Source organism: Syngnathus floridae, unplaced genomic scaffold (genome assembly GCF_059516105.1).
Source record: "Syngnathus floridae isolate MCC-2025c unplaced genomic scaffold, RoL_Sflo_1.0 HiC_scaffold_67, whole genome shotgun sequence".
Taxonomy (NCBI): Eukaryota; Metazoa; Chordata; class Actinopteri; order Syngnathiformes; family Syngnathidae; genus Syngnathus; species Syngnathus floridae.
The window spans coordinates 123,528-143,115 of NW_028284096.1; the positions used below are offsets into that span (position 1 = coordinate 123,528).

Here is a 19,588-nt window from a genome sequence, read left to right on the forward strand (position 1 = left end):
CGTTCTCACCCAGCCTCGGGTGTTCTCTGGTCTGAAAGGAGGAGGAGGAGCCTCCCTCCTCCTCCTTTCAGACCAGAGAAAAGCTGATGGTAGAAATGGGTCACTATCAAAGCAGAGTAGCAGATCTGGAGTCAGCGCTGAAGCAACAAGGACAGGTAAGCTCATCAATGAGCACACCTTTTTCTCAGACAAAATAGCTACATTCTTCAGTCACTCATCCGTCTGGCATTACTGGACCAACCCCCCCCCCCCCCACCCCCCCCCGAACGTGGCTGGGAAAATGCGGAGAAAAGCAAATGTCATTTTCCAGTCAACCAAAGAATTTGTGGATGAAAATGACACAACATTCCAAAGCTGTCCACGCGTTTGTCTCTTCTAGAATGTCAAGTGGGTGGAGGAGAAGCAGCTGCTGCGTCAGAGCAATCAGCAGTTGGCGGAAAAGGTGACGGAAAGAAAGGCGCTGGGCGGAGTCGCTTGGCGTCACACCTGTCGGGAAGCCCCGCAGATGAGGTCTGACTGTCTTTTCAGGTCAGGCGGATGGAGGCGGAAGAAGCGCGTCTGAAAGAGCACATCCAGGATATCCGAGACCAAAACGAACTGCTTGAGTTCCGCATCCTGGAGCTGGAGGTGGGAAGACTCGCACAAGCGTGTTGAGGCCAGAGATGTGACGGACGGACGGACGGACGGACGGATGCATGCCTCTGCCTTTCAGGAGAGGGAGTGGCGCTCCCCCGTCTTGAAGTTTCTGCAAGTCCGTTTCCCAGACGGCCTCAGCCCTTTGCAGATCTACTGCGAGGCCGAGGGCGTGAGCGTACGTAAGGCGTCCCTCGCAACCCTAACCTTAACCCGAGGTCCCAGAACACCTTACATTGCTCCTTGCGCCTTTCCCCCGGACATCGTCATCAGTGATCTGATGAAGAAGCTGGACATCCTGGGCTATAACGCCGTAAGTGTATGTCGAACTCCTTATGTTCGCACTCCACGAGACTCGGCGGCTCAAATGTGACTTTTGGAAGGCTTTGCGCTGAAAGAAGCTTGTTGACGCTGTGCCTTTGGGCTCTTGCAGAATCTCACCAACGAGGAGCAGGTGGTCGTGATTCACGCCAGGACCCTTCTCACCCTAGCCGAGAAGGTAACGCGCACGTCCACGCACGCTCTCGCATTCTGCTTATGTGACAGCAGCCTTTCCTCAGTGGTTAGAATACATCAAAGTGACCAAGTCAGCACTTCAACAGAAGATGTTGGACATTGAAAGTGAGAAGGTAGACAGACACGCGACATCAGCCAAGGGGAACTCCGGCAATGTGCCCCAACAATTCTGACCTTGAGCTGTGCTAGGATATGTTCTGCAAGCAGAAGGGCTACCTGGATGAAGAGTTGGACTTCAGGAAGTGTTCCATGGACCAGGCTCATAAGGTAAGCCGCCCTCAAATCTCCCGCCGGACCACTGATGGACGAGGATTGCGGCCCAGAGGATCCTGGAGCTGGAGGCCATGTTGTACGAGGCGCTACCGCAGCGGGACTGCCCCGCCACGGACGGCGAAAAAGCCAGCCACGCTGGCGTGAATGACGTGCTGACGGCGGATCAGAGAGAAGAGCTTAGGAGCGCCGTGGACCAATGGAAGCGAGCCCTGATGTGCGAGTTGAGGGAGCGCGACGCTTGCATCCTCCAAGAGAGAATGGATCTGCTGCACAGCGCGCAACAGGTAAGGGCCCAAAGCCAGCCCGGCACTTACTTGCACGCTTACTGGCTTTTGAATGCCACTTTCCATTTGTCCGTCCTAGAGGAACAAAGAGCTGAAAGAATTCATCGAAGCTCAGAAGAGACAAATCAAACAATTGGAGGAGAAGTTTCTGTTTCTCTTTCTATTCTTCTCCTTGGCCTTCATTCTGTGGCCCTAACACCAGCTGGTGAGTGAGCTCCAGCGGCACCGCACTCGACACCTCCGATACACTGCCAGCCGGTCTCAGACGTTGGCAGACGCTCCGATGCCAACGTATACCCCCCGCCACGGTGACAGAGGCACCGCGTCACACCGGCGCTCATCCAATCAGAAGGCAGGAAAAGCAAATTCACATGCAGGGCACTTTTGAACCAGAAGAGAGCGCCACAAAAAACGGTTGTTGCCCCAAACGCGCACTAAAAAGGGTCAGAATAACAAGAGTCCCACTGGCCAGCCGGGGCCACCCGTCCAGCTGTTTCTTCAGGGGGGAAAAAATTTGGAGTCACCGGTGAGTACATTTTGCATTTAGCTCTGATTTTCTGCTTCTGTCTTCAAGTGTGTGGCATCCTGCGATCAAAGATTCAGCCAACCCCAAAGCGGTTGACCTCAACGTCCCACCACCATGCCTACCAGAGCAGGTGACGTGATGCTTTGGACATCCTTCCGTCTCAGATGCCCAAAAGTACTCTTTGCCACATCTGCGGCAATACGGTGTCTTTTCAAAGGTGCAAATAAATCCAGCGTGGGCGGAACACGCACGTCTTCGGTTTTTCCCGCTTTGTTTGTGTGACAGCTGTTGTGAAAATTTTATACAAATAAAGTTGTATAGTACAGGTTTGGCCAAGCCGCAACTCCCGAACCGCATGCGGCTCTTTTATGTTCATATCAACATTTGTGTGTGTGTGTGTGTGTGGGGGGGGGGGGTTGTGCGTGTTGGCTTCACTTGAGTTCAATTTGGTATTTTGGTCAAAAGCGCATGTGGTGAAATTCCACAAAGTAGGATGGGCAAACACATTTCTTTAAACTATGAGTGTCAATTGGGCTCTCGAAATGGCAGGGAAAAGATGCACAGCAAAACGAAAATACGTAGATGAACACAGGACGTTTTAATCAGAGTGGGAAAGTTTCTATTTTTTGTTGAACGTGATGGCAAACCATTCTGCCTGATATGTCAGACCTCAGCGCATTTCAAAGATTCAAATCTTCAGCGCCATGCACTTCAGCTCACTCCATGCTAACATTGATCAGGCGTCGAACCCGCATCATCATGCTTAAGAGGTGGCCATGCTAACCAGTGCGCCATTATGTCAACGCATAATAACTAAGTCTACTGGTCAAAACAGCGGTTACTATATGACGTCGCTACGTCGTGGTCACGTGACGCAGACAAGACGTCAATGGACGTGGGCAGAGTTAACTTGTTTAAAAGGGAGTAGGCAGAAGAAATATTTAATTTATTTAAATCTATTTTGAGTGCACACCATTATGCCAATGCATAACAACTGTAAATCTACTAAACAAAACAGCGGTTGCTATATGACATCTGCCACGTCGTGGTCACGTGACATACGTGACGTCGATGGGCGTAACTTTCGCCGGAATTCAAATCCGCGGGGAGAGTTAACTTGTTTAAAAGAGAGTGGGCAGAAGAATTATTTAATTTATTTAAATCTATTTGGTGTGTGCGCCATTATGTCAATGCATAACAACTGTAAGTCTACTAAACGAAACAGCGGTTGCTATATGACGTCTGCCACGTCGTGGTCACGTGACGCGGACGTGACGTCGACGCCTACTTTACATCCCACCGATCACAGGACCCCTCGGCTGCATAACCGTGCACCCTTCCCAACCAATCGGATTTGCTATACGCGAAAACGACGCCAATGGAAAGAGCTTCCGCCCAAATTTAAATCCGTGGGCGTGGCTCGCAGCAGGAAGTAGGAAAATGGCGGCGATGTTGACAAAGACACGGCGGATGGTAACATACGACTAACAAGAGAAATATTTTTATTTTCTGCTTGCAACTGGACCGTCCAGAGCGTACACGGTAAGTACAACTCATCGTTTTTAAAAAGAAGTACTTTTGTTGCCCTGAAAAGCGAGTGAGCGTGGCGTTTGTGGGGGACGTCGAATTTCGACGATTCTTTCTGGTCAACGGTTGTAAATGATTGTGTTGATTAAAAAAGAAAACTTGATGTAACTCTACTTTTAACTGCCGTTTCAGATAGATTTGGAATTGCATCACATCCAATTTTGCCTAGAGCGTACACGGTAAGTAACACTCGTTGTGTTTAAGGAGATTTACGTTTGTAATAGCAGAAGTGTAGCCGCGTTGCGTTGTACGTGTGAATGTTGGTCCGGGCGAAATGTTAATGTTTAATTTCATTCCTTTAGGTTCCACGGTGTTTGTTGGCTGCAAGTTTTCCACTGCAAGAAGAGGCTCATATCATTGACCAGGAGCGAGCTACAATGGTGAGTAGCCATAACATTTATGTTAAACACTTCCTATTTCATGTCTAACAGTACTTGATTTAACAAATAACCATAAATAAATACAGTGTGGGCACTGAAGTTAACATATGTGATTATACTGCCTAATCTGTCACCGAGTAGATTGTTGCAAAGTAATATAAGATCCAAAGTTGTAATTCAGAATAGTTTTCAAAAGAAGGCCATTAGAATTATATACAAGTCTGATTACCCTGAACAAGCTATTAATTAAATCACAAATTCTTCAATTCAAAGATTTGGTAGATTATCAGACAAATAATGTCTAACAGTAATTGATTTAACACATCACGATAAGTAGATTGAGTGTGGGCACTCTCAAGTTAACATATGTGATTATACTGCCTAATCTGTTACAGAGTATGTTGTTGCCAAGTAATGTAGAATAGATCCAAAGTAGTAATCCAGAATAGTTTTGAAGAGGCCATTAGAATGATAAACAAATCTGATTACCTTGAACATGATAACAAGCTAAGTGTTTAATATGTCCTATGAAGTCAAAATTGGGCACCATCATGTGGTGAAATTTGGAATTGCATCACATCCAATTTTGCCTGGGAACAAACAGATTAAATAAATCTTAGTTTTGAATAAGCCACTCCTTCTCAAACAAGTAAACTCTGCCCATTTCGCGCAGTAGATGTTCTGTTAATATCTAGTATTTATACAAAGTCATAATTTAAATTGCTTTCAACCTTCATTCATCGGTTCAACCAACATTACTCGCTCTTATTACCAACTTGTATTGATTTAACTAAGCGTTTAATACTTCCTATCAGGTCTCAAGGCAAGATTTGGCAAAATACAATTTCAGCAAATCCAATTTTGCCAGGGAACAAAAATAGATTAAATAAACTAAATAAGTCTTCTTCCCATTAAATAAATCAGAAAAGTCTGTCTTGTAACCAGTCCTCTTCAAACAAGTAAAGTCTGCCCATTTTGTGCCGTAGATTTTGTGTCTATGCCTAGTATTTAAACAAAATCATAATTTAAACGACTTCTTTCCTTCATTCACTTTGGAAATTTGGAATTGCAGCAAATCGAATTTTGGCAGGGAACAAAAATAGATCAATTAAACTAAATAAGTCTTCTTCCCATTAAATAAATTAAAAAAGTCTGTCTTGTAACCAGTCCTTTTCAAACAAGTAAAGTCTGCCCGTTTTGTGCCGTCGATTTTGTGTTAATGCCTAGTATTTATACAAAATCATAATTTAAAGGACTTCATTCCTTCATTCACTTTGGAAATTTGGAATTGCAGCACATCAAATTTTGCCTGGGAAGAAAAGTAGATTAAATAAATTTAATAAGTCTTACTACTTCCCATTAAATAAATTAAATACGTCTTACTTGTTCCCACTCCTTTTCAAAACAGTAGTTTAAAACGAGGGCCCTTCACTCAATCTTTAACCTCAACCCCGCACGTTGTGTTGTATCTGTGAATGTTGGTTGTGGCCAAATGATAGTTTTCTTTCATTCGTTTAGGTTCCAAGAAAACTTGATGTAACTCTACTTTTAACTGCCGTTTCAGATAAGCGGGTATTACGTCGCAGTCATGTGCCGCGGATATGACGTAATTGCCCGAACCTCCGATTCAAATCTGTTGGCGCGATGGCCGTGAGCCACTGAGCAGCGACGATTATCAACAGAAATATCTTTATTTTCTGCTTGCAACTGGACCGTCTAGAGCGTACACGGTAAGTAACACTCATTGTGTTTAAGGAGATTTACGTTTGTAATAGCAGAAGTGTAGCCGCGTTGCGTTGTACGTGTGAAAATTGGTCGAGGCGAAATGTTAATGTTTAATTTCATTCCTTTAGGTTCCACGGTGTTTGTTGGCTGCAAGTTTTCCACTGCAAGAAGAGGCTCGTATCATTGACCAGGAGCGAGCTACAATGGTGAGTAGCCATAACATTTATGTTAAACACTTCCTATTTCATGTCTAACAGTACTTGATTTAACAAATAACCATAAATAAATACAGTGTGGGCACTGAAGTTAACATATGTGATTATACTGCCTAATCTGTCACGGAGTAGATTGTTGCAAAGTAATATAAGATCCAAAGTTGTAATTCAGAATAGCTTTCAAAAGAAGGCCATTAGAATCACAAATTCTTCAATTCAAAGATTTGGTAGATTATCAGACAAATAATGTCTAACAGTAATTGATTTAACACATCACGATAAGTAGATTGAGTGTGGGCACTCTCAAGTTAACATATGTGATTATACTGCCTAATCTGTTACAGAGTATGTTGTTGCCAAGTAATGTAGAATAGATCCAAAGTAGTAATCCAGAATAGTTTTGAAGAGGCCATTAGAATGATAAACAAATCTGATTACCTTGAACATAATAACAAGCTAAGTGTTTAATATGTCCTATGAAGTCAAAATTGGGCACCATCATGTGGTGAAATTTGGAATTGCATCACATCCAATTTTGCCTGGGAACAAACAGATTAAATAAATCTTAGTTTTGAATAAGCCACTCCTTCTCAAACAAGTAAACTCTGCCCATTTCGCGCAGTAGATGTTCTGTTAATATCTAGTATTTATACAAAGTCATAATTTAAATTGCTTTCAACCTTTATTCATCGGTTCAACTAACATTACTCGCTCTTATTACCAACTTGTATTGATTTAACTAAGCGTTTAATACTTCCTATCAGGTCTCAAGGCAAGATTTGGCAAAATACAATTTCAGCAAATCCAATTTTGCCAGGGAACAAAAATAGATTAAATAAACTAAATAAGTCTTCTTCCCATTAAATAAATCAGAAAAGTCTGTCTTGTAACCAGTCCTCTTCAAACAAGTAAAGTCTGCCCATTTTGTGCCGTAGATTTTGTGTCTATGCCTAGTATTTAAACAAAATCATAATTTAAACGACTTCTTTCCTTCATTCACTTTGGAAATTTGGAATTGCAGCAAATCGAATTTTGGCAGGGAACAAAAATAGATCAATTAAACTAAATAAGTCTTCTTCCCATTAAATAAATTAAAAAAGTCTGTCTTGTAACCAGTCCTTTTCAAACAAGTAAAGTCTGCCCATTTTGTGCCGTCGATTTTGTGTTAATGCCTAGTATTTATACAAAATCATAATTTAAAGGACTTCATTCCTTCATTCACTTTGGAAATTTGGAATTGCAGCACATCAAATTTTGCCTGGGAAGAAAAGTAGATTAAATAAATTTAATAAGTCTTACTACTTCCCATTAAATAAATTAAATACGTCTTACTTGTTCCCACTACTTTTCAAAACAGTAGTTTAAAACGAGGGCCCTTCACTCAATCTTTAACCTCAACCCCGCACGTTGTGTTGTATCTGTGAATGTTGGTTGTGGCCAAATGATAGTTTTCTTTCATTCGTTTAGGTTCCAAGAAAACTTGATGTAACTCTACTTTTAACTGCCGTTTCAGATAAGCGGGTATTACGTCGCAGTCATGTGCCGCGGATATGACGTAATTGCCCGAACCTCCGATTCAAATCTGTTGGCGCGATGGCCGTGAGCCACTGAGCAGCGACGATTATCAACAGAAATATCTTTATTTTCTGCTTGCAACTGGACCGTCTAGAGCGTACACGGTAAGTAACACTCATTGTGTTTAAGGAGATTTACGTTTGTAATAGCAGAAGTGTAGCCGCGTTGCGTTGTACGTGTGAAAATTGGTCGAGGCGAAATGTTAATGTTTAATTTCATTCCTTTAGGTTCCACGGTGTTTGTTGGCTGCAAGTTTTCCACTGCAAGAAGAGGCTCGTATCATTGACCAGGAGCGAGCTACAATGGTGAGTAGCCATAACATTTATGTTAAACACTTCCTATTTCATGTCTAACAGTACTTGATTTAACAAATAACCATAAATAAATACAGTGTGGGCACTGAAGTTAACATATGTGATTATACTGCCTAATCTGTCACGGAGTAGATTGTTGCAAAGTAATATAAGATCCAAAGTTGTAATTCAGAATAGTTTTCAAAAGAAGGCCATTAGAATTATATACAAGTCTGATTACCCTTAACATAACAACAAGCTATTAATTAAATCACAAATTCTTCAATTCAAAGATTTGGTAGATTATCAGACAAATAATGTCTAACAGTAATTGATTTAACACATCACGATAAGTAGATTGAGTGTGGGCACTCTCAAGTTAACAGATATGATTATACTGCCTAATCTGTTACAGAGTATGTTGTTGCCAAGTAATGTAGAATAGATCCAAAGTAGTAATCCAGAATAGTTTTGAAGAGGCCATTAGAATAATAAACAAATCTGATTACCTTGAACATAATAACAAGCTAAGTGTTTAATATGTCCTATGAAGTCAAAATTGGGCACCATCATGTGGTGAAGTTTGGAATTGCATCACATCCAATTTTGCCTGGGAACAAACAGATTAAATAAATCTTAGTTTTGAATAAGCCACTCCTTCTCAAACAAGTAAACTCTGCCCATTTCGCGCAGTAGATGTTCTGTTAATATCTAGTATTTATACAAAGTCATAATTTAAATTGCTTTCAACCTTCATTCATCGGTTCAACCAACATTACTCGCTCTTATTACCAACTTGTATTGATTTAACTAAGCGTTTAATACTTCCTATCAGGTCTCAAGGCAAGATTTGGCAAAATACAATTTCAGCAAATCCAATTTTGCCAGGGAACAAAAATAGATTAAATAAACTAAATAAGTCTTCTTCCCATTAAATAAATCAGAAAAGTCTGTCTTGTAACCAGTCCTCTTCAAACAAGTAAAGTCTGCCCATTTTGTGCCGTAGATTTTGTGTCTATGCCTAGTATTTAAACAAAATCATAATTTAAACGACTTCTTTCCTTCATTCACTTTGGAAATTTGGAATTGCAGCAAATCGAATTTTGCCAGGGAACAAAAATAGATCAATTAAACTAAATAAGTCTTCTTCCCATTAAATAAATTAAAAAAGTCTGTCTTGTAACCAGTCCTTTTCAAACAAGTAAAGTCTGCCCATTTTGTGCCGTCGATTTTGTGTTAATGCCTAGTATTTATACAAAATCATAATTTAAAGGACTTCATTCCTTCATTCACTTTGGAAATTTGGAATTGCAGCACATCAAATTTTGCCTGGGAAGAAAAGTAGATTAAATAAATTTAATAAGTCTTACTACTTCCCATTAAATAAATTAAATACGTCTTACTTGTTCCCACTCCTTTTCAAAAAAGTAGTTTAAAACGAGGTCCCTTCACTCAACCTTTAACCCTATTTATTCACCTTCTAGGCTAAGTGTTAAAGGCTAAGTGTTAAAGGCTAAGTGTTAAAGGCTAAGTGTTAAAGGCTAAGTGTTAGAGGCTAAGTGCCAGAGGCTAGGCGCCAGAGGCGAGTTTTTGTGGGCTGAAGTTTTAGTGGGGTTAGTGTGAATACAATCCAAAAGAATACAACAGAATACAATACAATAGAATATAATACATAGATTAAATTATATAGCTCTTACTACTTCCCATTAAATAAATTAAATACGTCTTACTTGTTCCCAATCCTTTTCAAAAAAGTAGTTTAAAACGAGGGCCCTTCACTCAACCTTTAACCTCAACCCCGCACGTCACATTGTGTTGTATCTGTGAATGTTGGTTGTGGCCAAATGATAGTTTTCTTTTATTCGTTTAGGTTCCACGGTGTTTGTTGGCTATGTTTTCCACTGTCAGAAGGATGAAAATACAAAGTACAACGCTTGGACGTGGGCGAAGGCGTCACCGGTGAGTCCTTCCTTCCTATTTATTTACCTTCTAGATGCTAGAGGCTAAGTGTTAGAGGCTAAGTGTTAGAGGCTAAGTGTTAAACACAATACGAACAACACAACGATACTGCACTGAACAACACGATACCGCACTGAGAAACACGATACCGCACTGAACAACACGATACCGCACTGAACAACACCATGCCGCACTGAACACCATGCCACACTGAACAACACCATCCCGCACTGAACAACACCATGCCGCACTAAACAACACCATGCCGCACTGAACAACACCATGCCTCACTGAACGACACCATGCCGCACTGAAAGACACCATGCCGCACTGAACGACACCATGCCGCACTGAAAGACACCATCCCGCACTGAACACCATGCCGCACTGAACAACACCATCCTGCACTGAACAACACCATCCCGCACTGAACAACACCATGCCGCACTGAACAACATTATGCCGCACTGAACATTATGCCGCACTGAACAACACCATGCTGCACTGAACAACACCATGCCGCACTGAACAACATTATGCCGCACTGAACAACACCATGCCGCACTGAACAACACCATGCCGCACTGAACAACACCATGCCGCACTGAACAACACCATGCCGCACTGAACAACATTATGCCGCACTGAACAACACCATGCCGCACTGAACAACACCATCCTGCACTGAACAACACCATTCCGCATTGAACACCATGCCGCACTGAACAACACCATCCCGCACTGAACAACACCATCCCGCACTGAACAACACCATGCCGCACTGAACAACATTATGCCGCACTGAACAACATTATGCCGCACTGAACAACACCATGCCGCACTGAACAACACCATGCCGCACTGAACAACACCATGCCGCACTGAACAACATTATAACGCACTGAACAACACCATCCCGCACTGAACAACACCATGCCGCACTAAACAACATTATGCCGCACTGAACAACATTATGCCGAAATGAACAACACCATGCCGCACTGAACAACACCATGCCGCACTGAACAACACCATGCCGCACTGAACAACACCATGCCGCATTGAACAACACCATGCCGCACTGAACAACACCATGCCGCACTGAACAACACCATGCCGCACTGAACAACACCATGCCGCACTGAACAACACCATGCCGCACTGAACAACACCATTCCGCACTGAACAACACCATGCCGCACTGAACAACATTATGCTGCACTGAACAACACCATCCTGCACTGAACAACACCATCCCGCACTGAACAACACCATGCCGCATTGAACAACACCATCCTGCACTGAACAACACCATCCTGCACTGAACAACACCATGCCGCACTGAACAACACCATGCCGCACTGAACAACACCATGCCGCACTGAACAACACCATGCCGCACTGAACAACATTATGCCGCACTGAACAACATTATGTCGCACTGAACAACACCATGCCGCACTGAACAACACCATGCCGCACTGAACAACATTATGCCGCACTGAAAAACACCATGCCGCACTGAACAACACCATCCCGCACTGAACAACACCATGCCGCATTGAACAACACCATGCCGCACTGAACAACACCATGCTGCACTGAACAACATTATGCTGCACTGAACAACACGATCCTGCATTGAACAACACCATGCCGCACTGAACAACACCATCCTGCACTGAACAACACCATCCCGCACTGAACAACACCATCCCGCATTGAACAACACCATCCTGCACTGAACAACACCATGCTGCACTGAACAACATTATGCTGCACTGAACAACACGATCCTGCATTGAACAACACCATGCCGCACTGAACAACACCATCCTGCACTGAACAACACCATCCCGCACTGAACAACACCATCCCGCATTGAACAACACCATCCTGCACTGAACAACACCATGCCGCACTGAACAACACCATCCTGCACTGAACAACACCATCCCGCACTGAACAACACCATGCCGCATTGAACAACACCATCCTGCACTGAACAACACCATCCTGCACTGAACAACACCATGCCGCACTGAACAACACCATGCCGCACTGAACAACACCATGCCGCACTGAACAACACCATGCCGCACTGAACAACATTATGCCGCACTGAACAACACCATGCCGCACTGAACAACACCATGCCGCACTGAACAACACCATGCCGCACTGAACAACATTATGCCGCACTGAAAAACACCATGCCGCACTGAACAACACCATCCCGCACTGAACAACACCATGCCGCATTGAACAACACCATGCCGCACTGAACAACACCATGCTGCACTGAACAACATTATGCTGCACTGAACAACACGATCCTGCATTGAACAACACCATGCCGGACTGAACAACACCATCCTGCACTGAACAACACCATCCCGCACTGAACAACACCACCCCGCACTGAACAACACGATCCCGCATTGAACAACACCATCCCGCACTGAACAACACCATGCCGCACTGAACAACACCATTCCGCACTGAACAACACCATGCCGCACTGAACAACACCATGCCGCACTGAACAACACCATGCCGCACTGAACAACACCATGCCGCACTGAACAACATTATGCCGCACTGAACAACACCATGCCGCACTGAACAACACCATCCCGCACTGAACAACACCATGCCGCATTGAACAACACCATGCCGCACTGAACAACACCATCCTGCACTGAACAACACCATGCCGCACTGAACAACACCATGCCGCACTGAACAACACCATGCCGCACTGAACAACACCATGCCGCACTGAACAACATTATGCCGCACTGAACAACACCATGCCGCACTGAACAACATTATGTCGCACTGAACAACACCATGCCGCAATGAACAACACCATCCCGCACTGAACAACACCATGCCGCATTGAACAACACCATGCCGCACTGAACAACACCATCCCGCACTGAACAACACCACCCCGCACTGAACAACACGATCCCGCATTGAACAACACCATCCCGGACTGAACAACACCATGCCGCACTGAACAACACCATTCCGCACTGGACAACACCATGCCGCACTGAACAACACCATGCCGCACTGAACAACACCATGCCGCACTGAACAACACCATGCCGCACTGAACAACATTATGCCGCACTGAACAACACCATGCCGCACTGAACAACACCATCCCGCACTGAACAACACCATGCCGCATTGAACAACACCATGCCGCACTGAACAACACCATCCTGCACTGAACAACACCATCCCGCACTGAACAACACCATGCCGCATTGAACAACACCATGCCGCACTGAACAACACCATCCTGCACTGAACAACACCATCCCGCACTGAACAACACCATGCCGCACTGAACAACATTATGGCGCACTGAACAACATTATGCCGCACTGAACAACACCATGCCGCACTGAACAACACCATGCCGCACTGAACAACACCATGCCGCACTGAACAACACCATGCCGCACTGAACAACACGACGTCGCACTGAACAACACGACGCCGCACAGAACAACACGACGCCGCACAGAATAACACAATACCGCACAGAACAACACAATACCGCACAAACAGTTTTAGATAATATTACGTCGCAGTCATGTGACGCGGACATGACGTCAATAGGCGGAACTCACGGCAAAATTATAATCCGTGGGCGTGGCTTGCAACAGGAAGTAGGAAAGCGGCAATTATGGCAAACAAGACACAGCGGTTAGTAACACGATGACTAACAAGGCAAATATTTTTGTTTTCAGCTTGCAACTTGACCGTCTAGAGCGTACAAGGTAATTACAACTGTTTTTTTTTTAGCCCTGAAAAGCGAGGGAGTGTGGCGTTTGGGAGGAATGTCGAACTCGGCGTCTGCTTCCAGCCACAGACGCCAAATTTCGACGATTATTTCGACTGGTCAACGGTTGTAAATTATTGCGTTGACTAAAAACTTTATTTAACTCTACTCTTAACTTTGCCGTTTCAGATATGCGGGTATTACACCGCGGAAATGACGTCAATAGGCTGAACTCTCGCCAAAATTCAAATCTGTGGGCGCAATGGCCTTGAGCGAGACACCGGATACAAACACGACGATTATCAACAGAAATATCTTTATTTTCTGCTTGCAAGTGGACCGTCTAGAGCGTACACGGTAAGTACAACTCATTGTGTTTAAAAAGATTTACGTTTGTGTAGTTTGCGTTGCGTTGTATCTGTGAATGTTGGTTGAGGCTAAATGTTAATGTTTAATTTCATTCCTTTAGGTTCCACGGTGTTTGTTGGCTGTATGTTTTCCACTGCAAGAAGAGGCTCGTATCATTGACCAGCAGGAGCTACAATGGTGAGTACCCCTTTCGTCTTCCATTTATGTTAAACACTTCCTATTTCATGTCTAACAGTACTCGATTTAACAAATAACCATAAATAAATACAGTGTGGGCAGTCACGTTAACATATGTGATTATCCTGCCTAATATGTTTATCACAAATATGTCACTAATCACTAATATGTTTATTTGTTTATCACAACACCTTTGGACCTTCAGCAATCGATTATTTCCCTTCATCTACATAGAGACAGAACGATGGTGTCTTAAACATCTCATTCATTTCACCAAATAACTTCACGCAGGTGGATAACGGCCGTCTCGGTCACGCTATGTTGCGTGATGCAGTTTTGAAGAACCAAATGCATTTATTCAATGAATAAGTCAAGCTAGTTCTAGGTTTATGATGTTGTAAGTTACGGTACCGATTGAAGTTGAGTTCGAAGCCAGTGGAAAACAGCGCTGCGTTTGTGCTCTCCAGGTACAAATGTTGTGATCTCTGACTGACGACCGGGCGAGACTCGAGTAAGAGATGTCCAAACGAGCTCCGGCAGGGCGGGCCAAGGCGGAGCGAACGGACGCCCTTCAGGCCGCCAATGACGAGCTGAGAACCAAACTGATGGACGTCCAGTTAGAACTTCAGCAGGAGAAGAACAAGGTGAAAACCTCAACAGACAGACACTGCCTGCCTCCCTGCCTGCCTCCCTGCCTGCCTCCCTGCCTGCCTCCCTCCCTCCCAGTTTTCCCGATGTAGATTAGACATGCGTGTGCCATGACTGTGTCAGCCTACATCAACAAATGCACCGAGGACGTCAGCACCACTAAGAATATCATCACCCGGGGCAACCAACGACCCTGGATGACTGAGGAGGTACGTCAAACGCTACGAGCGCGGAACTCTGCCTTCAAGTCTGGCGACAAGGAGACACTGAGGACAGCGAGAGCCAACTTGAACCGTGCCATCAGGATAGCGAAGCGAGACCGCAGTCGAAAATTTCAGGATCGTTTCCACGACGTCAAAAACATCAGGAGTATGTGGCAAGGCATACGGGCGATTACAGACTACAACTCACCCTCCCCCCCCCCCGGTGGGTGTAGTTGATGTTGACTTTCTAAATGGTCTAAATAACTTCTTTGGGAGGTTCGAGGCACTAAACGGCACTCCAGCAGTTAAAACTGTCCCCCATCAGGAAGAGGAGGTACTCTGCCTTGACTCCGCCGATGTGTTGAAGACCCTGAGGAGAGTCAACCCCTGTAAGGCCCCTGGCCCCGACAACATTCCTGGGCGTGTGTTCAGGGAATGTGCAAGTCATCTGGCTGGGGTCATCACAGACATTTTTAACACCTCGCTGGGCCAAGCCACAGTGCCGGCGTGCTTTAAGACTGCCTCCATCATTCCGGTGCCGAAGAAACCTCAAATCACCTCATTTAATGATTACCGGCCTGTTGCACTGACTCCGGTTATGATGAAGTGCTTCGAAAGGCTGCTTAAAGGTCACATCGTTTCCAGACTCCCCCTATTATTTGACCCGTTCCAGTTTGCCGACCGGCAAAACCGCTCCACTCAGGACGCCATCTCCTCCGTTCTTCACCTGAGCCTGGCTCACCTGGAGGAGAAGAACACCCATGTGCGGAGGCTGTTCCTGGACTTCAGCTCAGCGTTTAACACCATCATCCCACAGCATCTGGTAGGAAAATTGGAACACCTGGGCTTCAACACCCCCCTTCGCAACTGGCTGCTAGACTTCCTCACCAACAGACCTCAGTCAGTCCGGGTCGGACAGAACACCTCTGATGTCATCACCCTCAGCACAGGCTCCCTTCAGGGCTGCGTCCTGAGCCCCCTGCTGTGCACCCTGATGACACACGACTGCGTCCTCAGGTTCACCACCAATCACATCGTGAAGTCAGCAGACGACACAACGGTGGTGGGGCTCATCAGAGACAACAACGACCTGGACTACAGAGAGGAGGTGGAGCAGCTGGTGGGCTGGTGCAGAGAAAACAGCCTGATCCTGAATGAGGAGAAGATGAAGGAGATCATCGTCGACTTCAGGAAAAAACAGCCTCACCACGCTCCACTGATCATCAACAGCTCAGCTGTGGAGGTGGTCAGCACCACCAAATTCCTGGGGGTCCACATCACAGAAGACCTCACCTGGACTATGAACACTACGGCACTGGTCAAGAGGGCACAGAAGCGCTTGTACTTCCTGCGGAGGATGAGGAGAGCCCACCTGCCCCCACCCATCATGAGGACGTTCTACAGGAGCACCATAGAGAGCATTCTGACAAGCTGTCTCTCTGTGTGGTGTGGAGGCTGCACCGCCTCCGATTGGAAGAACGTGAGGAGAGTGGTGAGGACAGCAGAGAGGATCATAGGGGCTCCTCTTCCCTCCATTCAGGACATTTCATCTCAGCGCTGCATGTCCCGTGCCCGTAACATCATCAATGACCCATCACACCCCCACCATGGACTGTTCTCCCTGCTGCCCTCTGGGAAGAGGTTTGCAGCATCCGCTGCAGGTCCACCAGGTTCTGCAACAGCTTTTTCCCTGCTGTCATCAGACTGTTGAACACTAGAACTGTTGAGCTCTAAACTGAACTCTGCATCACACATTCACAGAACTGTACTTTATGACACTACGGACCTCTATCTTGCACTATCTCGCACTACCAACTTTACTGAACTTGTATAAACCCTTTAAATAGAAGTTTAATACATGGTTTAGCATTCCTCTGCACACTCTTGAATACTGTTTTGCCTACTTGCACTATTGCATAATTATCACTGCTGCACTTATTTTTAATATATATATATATATATATATATAGTATATATGTATATATATATATATTCATAGGATATGTTACTTCTATTCAACTGCAATATCACTACTTTGTTGTAAGACGTATGCAACGGAATTTCGTTTTGTATGCACCATGTGCAGACAAGATGACAATAAAGTTTGTCTAAGTCTAAGTCTAAGTCATGTCAGGTCAGCTGTCTGGAGAGAGAGAGAAGTCAGGACCTGCGGGCGGAGCACCACCGTGCCACCGCCGCCATGACGGAACTCAAAAGCAAACTCCATGAGGAGAAGCAGAAAGAGTTAGCCATTACCAGGGAGACATTACTGCGGCAGCATGAAATGGAGCTGATGAGAGTGATCAAAATCAAAGATGGAGAGATCCAGCGACTGAATGCCTTGGTCCTCAGCCTGAGGGACGGCTCCATGGACAAGGTGATCCGCTCTATCCGTGTCTGACTATCCGCACGCCACGTCGGGCTTCGATGCGGCCGCTACCGTATTGTGTAGCTTGTCCCCAGTAAGCGTCGCGGCGCTCCGTTGCGGTCTCAACGGCCCGGTGTGGCGCAATGTCTGCTCAGGTGAGGAGGGGGGGCGCTTTGCTGGCGGAGGTGGAGGAGACGCGGCGGTGTCGGGAGACCGAGCGGTGTCGCCTCCACCAGGAGCGCGGAAGAAGCCCTGGCAGCGGCCCAGCAGGCCTGGCAGTCCCGAGCGGCCGAGCTCCGATCGGCTCATCACCAGCATCGGGAGGAGCTGAGCCGAACCAAGAGAGACTGCGAGAGGGAGATCCGCCGACTGGTAGGACTGATCAGATGCGCGGTGCGTGGCTATGTTCCCAATTTCGTTGTATACCTGCAGTGCAATGACACCTAAGGCATTCTATTCTATTCTATTTCACAAGAAGAAAATGTCCGGTTGCTCGCTTCGCTTTTGTCACAGCAAAGGTGTTCTAGTCGATTCAAGAAAAAAATTGGCCGGTTGCTCTCTTTGTTTTTGTCACAATTCTGGCAAATGAGTTTGCCCGCCTGCCTGAGCGCTCCCCGTTTGTACATCCAGACGGATGAGATCAAGCTGAAAGACAGAGCGGTTAGTGTTTTGGATGAAGCCCTGGGGCCGGCCACGTCCACCGCCTTCAGCTGCAGACTCAGGCTGCCGAGCAGCAGATCGCTGCCCTGAGGGATTCCCAAAGGGCGGGCCTAAACTACCCTGGAAGTGGGGTCAACGCCGCTACTAGCAATCCTCTTTATTGCGTAAGCCACCTCATCACACACTTGCAGTACGCATGACTTAGTTCGTTGCTGGAGGAAGGTAGCACAAAAACAGTTTTGAACTTTGAACGAGTGCTTGTGTGTGTGTGTTGCGGGGCGTTTTCAGTCTCAGGAGGATCGGGACACGCGACGGTTTCATCTGAAAATCGCTGAGCTCAGCGCAGTCATCAGGAAACTGGAGGATCGAAACGCCCTGCTTTCTGAAGAGCGCAATGAACTGGTAATTTATTGACGGCACGCTTGAAGGTTTGCGCTACGTTTGATGCGCGCCATCCAGCGAGGCACCCATTGCGCTTGCTTATTAGTTGAGCGGCGCGGCGAGTCGGTTGCCTGGTAGATGTCTTTTATTGGGAGCCAAAGCCACGATTCCGTTCAAACCGATGCAAAAGGAATGGATACGTTCTGGCCCGCGTGTTGTGCGTCTTTCACATCCCGCACTTCATGCTTGCAGCTAAAGCGACTGAGAGAAACAGAAAGCCAGTTTCTGCCACTCCTGTACAAAAACAAACGCCTGAGCAGGAAGAATGAAGAACTCTCGCTGGTGCTGTGTCGCCTTGAAAACAAAGTGCGCTTTGTCACCCAGGAGAACGAGGAGATGGCAAGCTTGGTAAGTCGACGCGGACAACGGCGGCGTGCCAACAGAGTCCACTGCATTTGTGTTCCACAGAGAAGGCCTAGTTCGCTCAATGACCTGGACCGCGGTTGCGGCCAGCAGGACGGTGAAATGGAGTTCCTTCAAGTTGTGGAGCAGCGGCACATCATCGACGACTTGTCCAAGGTCTTCAGGCAGGCGACTCGGTGCACGTACGGCAGCGCCGCGCTCGCTCGCTGTCGCCAGGAAACCTTTTCCGTCCAAAGCTTGGCCGGCGGCCGCCATCCAAAAAATTGGCCCCTTAAATTCCGACCTTTCAAGCAGGAGCATTGTGCGCACGCGTTTGAACACGCTTTAGACTTGTTTTGCCGTTTTCAGCAGCTCAAAGCTCCCGTTTTGTCAGCGCCTTTGCCACTCGCTGTGCGCTGAAAACGACGGACTTGCCCGGCTGCTCAGCCCGTCAACCATGAGCCGCGAGCGCGACGTCATTGTCCGTAGGCAGCTAGTGGCAAAATGCACCCTGTTAGAGTTGCGCTCGCTCCAACTTATTTTGCAAGAACCACACGGGAGACAAGTAAGTTCTTTTGGACACCTGCAGGTGGAGAGTCCATCCGTTGTACG

The 19,588-nt window shown here is 46.0% G+C and overlaps 1 protein-coding gene and 2 long non-coding RNA genes across 3 annotated transcripts; all 3 read left to right on the forward strand.

Moving 5' to 3' along the window:
• The first annotated feature begins 41 nt into the window (after positions 1-41).
• On the forward strand, positions 42-2,459 carry LOC148378048 (janus kinase and microtubule-interacting protein 3-like). Its single transcript, XM_088368040.1, has 8 exons — positions 42-155; positions 380-442; positions 529-627; positions 713-946; positions 1,067-1,132; positions 1,194-1,262; positions 1,339-1,490; positions 2,450-2,459. Exons 1-8 carry the CDS (start codon positions 87-89, stop codon positions 2,457-2,459), a joined length of 762 nt encoding a protein of 253 aa, XP_088224166.1. The 5' UTR covers positions 42-86.
• Positions 2,460-14,030: 11,571 nt separating this feature from the next.
• LOC148378049 (uncharacterized) lies at positions 14,031-15,545 on the forward strand. Its single transcript, XR_015856232.1, has 3 exons — positions 14,031-14,125; positions 14,238-14,314; positions 14,782-15,545. It is a non-coding gene; the product is annotated as an uncharacterized LOC148378049 (long non-coding RNA).
• Positions 15,546-18,227: 2,682 nt separating this feature from the next.
• On the forward strand, positions 18,228-18,905 carry LOC148378050 (uncharacterized). The gene is made up of 3 exons (XR_015856223.1): positions 18,228-18,357; positions 18,482-18,595; positions 18,827-18,905. It is a non-coding gene; the product is annotated as an uncharacterized LOC148378050 (long non-coding RNA).
• Positions 18,906-19,588: the final 683 nt, after the last annotated feature.